Source organism: Drosophila pseudoobscura, chromosome X (genome assembly GCF_009870125.1).
Source record: "Drosophila pseudoobscura strain MV-25-SWS-2005 chromosome X, UCI_Dpse_MV25, whole genome shotgun sequence".
Classification (NCBI taxonomy): Eukaryota; Metazoa; Arthropoda; class Insecta; order Diptera; family Drosophilidae; genus Drosophila; species Drosophila pseudoobscura.
In genome coordinates, this window is record NC_046683.1 from 10,361,108 (window position 1) to 10,368,512 (window position 7,405).

At 48.6% G+C, this 7,405-nt stretch overlaps 2 protein-coding genes across 2 annotated transcripts; one reads left to right on the plus strand and one right to left on the minus strand.

Annotated features, from left to right (window-relative positions):
* Window positions 1-2,061: 2,061 nt before the first annotated feature.
* sing (MARVEL domain-containing protein sing) lies at window positions 2,062-3,048 on the plus strand. The gene is made up of 3 exons (XM_001354936.4): window positions 2,062-2,589; window positions 2,662-2,802; window positions 2,865-3,048. Exons 1-3 carry the CDS (start codon window positions 2,128-2,130, stop codon window positions 2,940-2,942), a joined length of 681 nt encoding a protein of 226 aa, XP_001354972.2. The 5' UTR covers window positions 2,062-2,127; the 3' UTR covers window positions 2,943-3,048.
* Window positions 2,968-6,149, minus strand: Axs (Abnormal X segregation). The gene is made up of 8 exons (XM_001354935.4): window positions 5,550-6,149; window positions 5,334-5,470; window positions 5,152-5,258; window positions 4,814-5,084; window positions 4,529-4,741; window positions 3,498-4,474; window positions 3,252-3,428; window positions 2,968-3,187 (listed from the first exon to the last, which is right to left on the minus strand). Exons 1-8 carry the CDS (start codon window positions 5,569-5,571, stop codon window positions 3,154-3,156), a joined length of 1,938 nt encoding a protein of 645 aa, XP_001354971.2. The 5' UTR covers window positions 5,572-6,149; the 3' UTR covers window positions 2,968-3,153.
* Window positions 6,150-7,405: the final 1,256 nt, after the last annotated feature.

Consider the following 7,405-nt stretch of genomic DNA (forward strand, 5'->3'; position numbering starts at 1 on the left):
CGTTTTCGGAAAAAACTTTTCCTTCAATGAGAATAAACGACAGACGGACGAGTACATATACATTCCTATACTAAATAAATCCGTACACATCCGTACACCCATACATAGGTATGTATGTATGTATGAGGGCTATACTAGTCGCTAAATTTCTTTCTTTCTCATTTTTATAAATAAACAAGAGACAAGAGATGTGATGTGTTCTCTGTCCGTTGTTTGTTCCGAGAGAAAATGGGGTCGGGGCGCCACAAAGAACACGGCGGGGGAGTTAAGATCGCGCACCCGCACCCAGCCCCCGCCCCCGCCTCCGACAACAATTGAAAGTTGAACTCTGTTGATGCTTCCGCCTGGTAATCCCCCAGCATCCTCTATCCCCTCGTACTGCTTATACGATACTGCCCCGTGGCTGTTGCTGGACGGACGTGCAGGTGCACACAGATCGTGACGGAATTGGCAAATTCCTAATTGCAGATGTTACGGGCTACGACCAAAACTATTTATGCAAATGCAACGCTTCCCCGATTGTTACAACACTTCTATCTCTCTCCCTCTGGAGAGGGTGTGTTTGTGTGTGTGTTTCTGTGTTTGCATACGAGTAATCACTGACGTAAGCAGTGTTACCTAGTGGCAGTGGCAGGCAGCAGGCGGCAGGCGGCAACAATTACTTGTGATAACGGCAAACATTAATTGTATTGTCAAAAAGCATCCCCATCCCCCCACCCCATCCTGCCAGGCAATATAAATTGTCGTTGCGGCTGATAAATTACACTAATCGCTGGCGATGCCATGCCGAGACATTTGTACCCCGCCTCCACACACGGCACGATCTGAGAGCAGAAGATTTCGAGTATGCACATTCCGAGCGATGGAGATGGGATGGGATGGAATAGAATGGAGCACAACGGAATAGAGTAGCGTGCAAACCATATAAATAAATTCTATGCCAGAAATACTTTAAGTCTAGTGTCCAGCGTGGCGCCAGGCACCGGTGCATGGACTGCTTTGACTGCTTGACGAACTTCCATTGGATTGACTGCTTGCACTGCCAAACGAGAATATCTGCACACAAAGAGAGAGAAAAAAAGCAAAACCAAGCACCGTTTGTTGGGGAGGGGGGTGCGGTGTTTATTTCCTTTAAAAAATGTGCAAGCCAAAAGTTTTATGAACGTTATTGTCCGTTGCTTTCTGTTCCTGCCTCTGCTGCAAGTCGTCCCACCCAGTCGCCTCCGCCTCTTTTCTTATAGCGAATCAATGCTGGACTTCTTCTTGCTCATGCCAAACCACTCCATCCAGGTCTTCTTGCGTCCAGAAGTGGAGGCGGTACTAGTTGTTGCGGGAACTTCGCCGTCTACTGGAGCAACAGCAGTGGTGACGGGCGCGGTGTTAGGGAGCTCCTGCACCTGCAGCGTGGTTGCGAAACTGTTGGCCATCATGCTGTTCACGCTGGTGATCGTCGACAAGGTCTTGGAGGGTCGACCGGTGGCTGCAAAGCTGGCTGCCAACGCTATGGCCATGGCGGCGGGCGACTGCGCGTTCTGCACTACCTGTGTGAGGGCCGCCGCCGCCGCCGACGTCGTCGTAATCTCAGGTGCTGGTTCTGGTACCTCTGCTGGTGTGGGTGGTACCTGTTCTGCCACCTTGTCATCGGTCGGCACCTCTGCGACCTGTCCTACCGGAGCTCCCTCCACGCCGGCCACACTGGGCACTGGTGTGGCACTGTTCCTGTTGCGCTTGTTGCGCCGGAACGGTTTGCTGATGAAAGACAGGCACATGGTGCTACCGGAGTACTAACAATTTGCAACAGAAATAACGTGTATATTGAATTTTGAATTTTGAGGATTTAGGCCGAGAATTTTGCTGTGACTAAATAATCAACGAGATGATAACAGACTGACAACTGACTGAGCGCATTCCCTCGAATCACTCGGACCCACACACCTGACCTGACCTGACCTGACCGGACCGATGCCAGGCCTACGCCTACTGCGATTTCATACACACAGTGGTTCGAACAGAGCTCTCAAAGCGATGCAGGCGCAGACGCAGACATGCAGCGCAGACGCATAGCCACTTCTGGCACCACTGTGCGCTTGCGCCGCTTGGGGCAGGCAGGAGAGCGGCTGCCGCCAGATGTGTCTAATTATAGACGACCCCAGGCCTAGGCGCAGCCTCATCCCTTGTGGCATTGTCTTGTGGCAGAGTCTGTTCTGTTCCGTTCGGTTCGGAGAACAGTTGGAAATAGGCTCGCGGCAAAGGAGCAGCACAGCACCTACGTACACAATGTCTTCGTTTGGAATGCGTGGCATGAGTCAGCCGCTGGGCATCAGGATCTGTTGCTGTCGCGTCTGTACGTGCATCAACTTTGGCTTTGTGCTATCGCGGGTGGGACTGCTCAAGCTGATGCAACTGGGCCTGGCCATGCTCTGCGAGGGCCTCCTGATACGCTACGGTGTGCCCTATGCCGATTCCATTGGCCAGGCGCTCACCAGCTTTCTGGCCACCACAGGACACTGCTTCACCACGACGGGCATACTGCTCCTGTGCTATGGATTCTCGGAGAAGTCATACGGCCTCATTCGACAATCACTGTTTGTGAGTAGTTCTCCCTCTAGATCCTCCCTCCGCCCCCAAGCCTTGCGGATGCTTTGATGTTATTTTTTTCAGGAGACCCTGTTCAATGGCCTTGCAGCGTGCATGTACTTCAGCTCCTCCAGCTACATGGGATTCGCGTGCGTTGTGTGGCTGCATCCGCAGTTCTTGGTGCGTCCCGGCTTCTGGGCATATCCGGCCATGACCGCCTGCTATGTGAGTGTGGAATTAAAAGCGTTAAATGCCTTCCGATCTTGATTCCTGTTTGTTTGTTTCAGTATATGGGCTATGCGGCGGGACTGCTGCATGCAATCGATGCCTTTCTGGCCTTCAAGCACTTCAGGGGAGCGCGCTAAGGGGCGCTAGAATCTGATATGGGGGTTTGAGATTAAAGCATTTATATATTCTAAGGCACACTTTTCCTTCGGTTAGAGTTTTCACATTAAAATCGCATAAAACGTATAAATATAATAACTTTTAAAATGGACCTGGTTCTAATAGCACCAACAACTGGAACTGGAGATTTGGGTTTGGAGATTGCAGATTAGAGGAGTGGGAGAGTGGATCCTAGGACATCTTATTAGTCTCCGCCTTGAATTTTCTGCAAGCAAATGGAAACTATGAATGGAGGAACGGCAGGGATGCCATGGCAGGGATGCACCCACTTGAGTTGCTTGAGGGCCTGGCTGGTCTCAAAGTCCGCTTTCAGCAGACCAATTCGCACCCAGCGCGGACGCTCGTGGATAACCTTGTGGATGACGAACTTGAGGCCCAGCAGCAGATGCTCAAAGATGACAAACGACAGCTCCGGCACCGTGGGCAGCCAGTGCGAGAAGAATTCTCTGCGAAAGGGAGAAGTAATTGTATTTTAGGTCTTAAAACGAAAGCCTCGCTTTCGCCAGCTCACTCACTTGACATTCGGCTGGAGGAAGAGCAGACCGCAGTTGCTCAGCAGCGACATGACGGACAGCAGCTCGAAGGCCAGCTGCCAGGCGCCAATGTTCTTGGCCCTGCGGGCGAACGGACGCTTGAAGATGTTGCAAAGCTTGAACATGTCGATGTGGACGGCAAACACGTTGTTGATGAGCGCCCCGATGGCGGCGAAGGGGGCCACGGCGGCAAAGAGTACAACGAACCCGAACTGTATGCACACCTGCAGGTAGTCCTCGTATGTGGAATGGTAGGCATCCAGGCCGGACTCGTAGAACGACTGCTCGTACCGGGGCTGATCGCTGATATTGTCCAGCTTCTCCTCCTCGGTCACGGTGTCGCGATGGCGAAACTTGGCATACTTCTGCCGGAGCACAGCCATCAGCGGGATGCCGATCTCCTGGGCAATGCACAGCAGCTGGAATATGAGTAGCTGCATCATCAGCTGGTACTTCAGCTGCTTGAGGTCCTGCAGGACGAAGGCGATGTAGAACTGGGAGAAGAAGTTGTTGACAATCTCGAAGAGCATCAGCTTGTTGACCCGATGCCGGTCGTACTGCGAGCGGGTGCGATGGTTCTCCAGCTTTGTGAGGAATGTGGCCAACTTCTCGTACGCCCACGAGAAGATGGCTATCAGAATGGACTGCACAATGACCGGCACGTACAGCAGCCACGAGTCTGCGCCAAAATCGGCCAGCACCTCGGCCTCAATCTGGAACTGGTAGAGGGCGAACCAGCCGGCCGCCACCACACAGACGAGCACCACCGGATACGAAATGCAGTACATTTGCAGGTACGTGTAGCGCATCGGGTAATGCAGTGTCATTTTGCCGGTGATCGGATCGGGCTTTAGCTGGCCCTGGTAGGCGGAGCGCGGCTTGTCCAGGCTGCTCATCTCGATGGTGCCCCATCGGTACGAGTAGCCAGCACATTTGCGCTTCCACAGCTCCAGGAAGATCTGCAACGGAATAGCTTAAAAGCTATGCTTACACATAGTCCTGGAGGGACTCACAGTTGTCCAGACCACATAGAAACTGCACACAATCGAGAGATTCAGGTCGAATAGGTACTGCAGTATGCCAAAGACAGCGGGAAAGATCAGGGCCTTCGTGTAGAACTCAATGAAGCCGAAATAGAGGCCAATGCTGGAGCCAAAATAGTTGCGGATGTCCTCTATGGGTAGATGGGAGCGCTTCAGATTCCAGTTGAAGCGATCCAGATAGAGCTGCAGGAGGAACAGAGCCCGCAGGAGAGTCAACAAATGCTCTGACCTGCAGATCACGGAAGTCACACTCACAATATCGTGCAGGGGAAACATGTCCTCGATGTAGCCCTTCAGTATGTAGGACTTGATCGCTGGCTTGATCACATCCTTGATCAGAACGGGGATCTCACAGTAGCGCAGTATTTGATCCTTGCCCATGCCGGGCAGCAGGAAGTCGGAGATGCACCCATTGTTGAACTTTTGCATGCTGCCCGTGGTGGTCTTCTTCTCCAGCTCGGCCACATCGGCCAGCCGCAACAAGGTGTCCAAACTGGCCGACAAATACAGATACTTTTCGGTTTTTCTAGAGAAAAGAAATGTCAATGACCAACAAAGTACTATAATGTATAGGGAGGCACACTGGCACACACCCTACAGTTTCCAGAGTGGTCTGTATGCCAAATTCCTTGATGATCTTCTCCACATCTTGGCAGTGGCGCAGCTTGGCCTTCTCCGTGAATATTATGACTATTTGCGTCTGTAAGAGAGAGTGACAGAGAGAGAGCCTTTTTTCATTAGGAATTCTCAGGCTCATGCTCATCCCACCACTGACCTTGTCGAAGGGTTCGTCCACGTCGGTGTCGTCATCTCCCTGAAGGGTGCGCTGCCTTTGCAGGGCCTCAAGCTTCAGACTGCGCTGGCGGCGAAACAATTGGTTTTCAATGATGTTACGGGTGCGTGGTCCTGGACCTGGTCAACAGAACAGCAGAAGAAAAAGTGCTTGCATTCGCGTCTACTTTTATGATTATTTGCATTGCCCTGTACTCACTCTTGGCATCTTCAGACATCATTTATTATCTATGATGATAATGGGTGAGTGGCAGCCAGACACGTCAGTCGTTGCCTCTGGGTCGCTGCGGTACTAATAACAATGCCGAAAGCCACAAGAATATTTTGCTACAGTGGCATGAGTAAGTGCCAGGAAAGTGTGCGGACTGTGGCTGTGGCTGTGTCTGTGCCACTCCTCTATGCGTCTCGCTGGCCCTGTAGTTGTGTGTTTGTGTGGATGTTTTCGCTTGCGCCAATGCCAAAATACCAATTTAATAATGCCAGAATATGTATTTCTGTGCTGTGCCACAACAGCAGAAACAGAAACAATCTTGCACTGGCTTTTGCCGGTTCTGCTTTGTTTGTTTTTGTTGTTGTTCGTTCTTCTGCTGGCGTGGACGGATGGCGGGCCGGAGCATCGCATCTCTCAGGTGTGTGACGTCACTTCACCCGGTGTGTTATCGAATTGGATTAGCGTCAAAAAAATGCCAGTCATAATTGACTTAATTATCAAGTTGATTTATTTATTCAATTCTTCAATATTCATTTATTCAATAATTCCTCTTTGCCGCCCTCATCAGTGTGACCAGTGAAAGAATTATACGGTCTGACCATCAGAAATATACCGAAATAGACCGTCTATTGCAAAATATACCGATGAAAAAACGAACTTAGCCAACTTGAATTAAGCCGCGGAAAATATTTCTGTTTGTCTATTCTTCGTGCAGATGCATTCTATTCGTTCTCATACTCTTTTGCTATATATATCTCATATCTCTTCAAATTTTCGTGGCTGACAATTGGCTAATCTTTTCCTTTCAATGATCAGAAATCAAATTCCTCAATTTGGATATTCGGTTTGGTATTACTCGCTAGCTAAGACCTTCAGTCCTAAACACATAAATGTTTTCGATTAATGAATCAATTTAAAAACACATTGGCTAACTATAAAGACTTCTTTTTGATGGGTTTTTTTTTAAAATAAGGTTTGAACAAAAGAGTCAACAGAAATGTGAATTGTTGTTACATGTTAACTACACGGTAACTACATATCAACAACATATGTATGGAGTATGGACGTACCGAATACCCTATTAATATTAATTTCTCAGATTGACATGTTTTTCACATATTTATGCATATGATTAGTTTCTTGCATATACGTAAGTATATTTCTATACCGATTCTCTTGGTCTATGTAAGAATAAACTGCAAAATTTCGTTGAGATGTCTTTAAAACAGAGATTGACTATTTTCTACATTTAGTGGAGGGGATAAACATATCCTAAAATCTGTATTATGATTTTCCCAAGGGTATGAAGCACTGTGTCCTTGCATAGTTGCGCGCCAAATTTGAATTGTTTGAAAGTGACAAGTTTTTGAATAAAATCCAGTGAGAGAGCGAATATTAAAAAAAACATGCCAATGGAAGTTGCTATAGCCTGTGTTCTCTAATATATTGCTAATCTGAGTGCTAGGATAAAATATAATATACAGAAGACGATATCATATTTCGTGCTGGTATTGAACTATCGATACAATTGTCCACTATCGTAAAGGCGACTTGCAGCACTGCTTAACTATCGATTGCAGTGCGCAGCAACTGCCGTCCAAAAGGTATAAGTATGTTAGGTGGGGTCTAATAGGTTTCACAACTATGTATAAACATATGCTGCCCGCATCTCATTCGTTTGTTCCTGTATCTGTGTATTTACAGTATTTTTAGCTAAGTTATGGACTTAAAAACCAAATTCGTTGGCTCTGAAACCAAGTTCGTTCCAAAAAGAGAGGCAGCCTAGCTGAATGGCCCCTACCTAATATAGTTATACCATAGCACGGGCAACAGACAACAGATGG

Excerpts from the sequence above, each read along its gene's own strand:
- sing (XM_001354936.4), top strand. The coding sequence starts at position 2,128 with ATGTGTCTAATTATAGACGACCCCAGGCCTAGGCGCAGCCTCATCCCT. Across the intron at positions 2,590-2,661 it reads TCATTCGACAATCACTGTTT|GAGACCCTGTTCAATGGCCT; the intron begins GTGAGTAGTTCT and ends TATTTTTTTCAG. Across the intron at positions 2,803-2,864 it reads CGGCCATGACCGCCTGCTAT|TATATGGGCTATGCGGCGGG; the intron begins GTGAGTGTGGAA and ends TGTTTGTTTCAG.
- Axs (XM_001354935.4), bottom strand. The coding sequence starts at position 5,571 with ATGATGTCTGAAGATGCCAAGA. Across the intron at positions 4,742-4,813 it reads TGTTTCCCCTGCACGATATT|CTCTATCTGGATCGCTTCAA; the intron begins GTGAGTGTGACT and ends TTCCTCCTGCAG. Across the intron at positions 3,429-3,497 it reads TTCCTCCAGCCGAATGTCAA|AGAATTCTTCTCGCACTGGC; the intron begins GTGAGTGAGCTG and ends TCCCTTTCGCAG.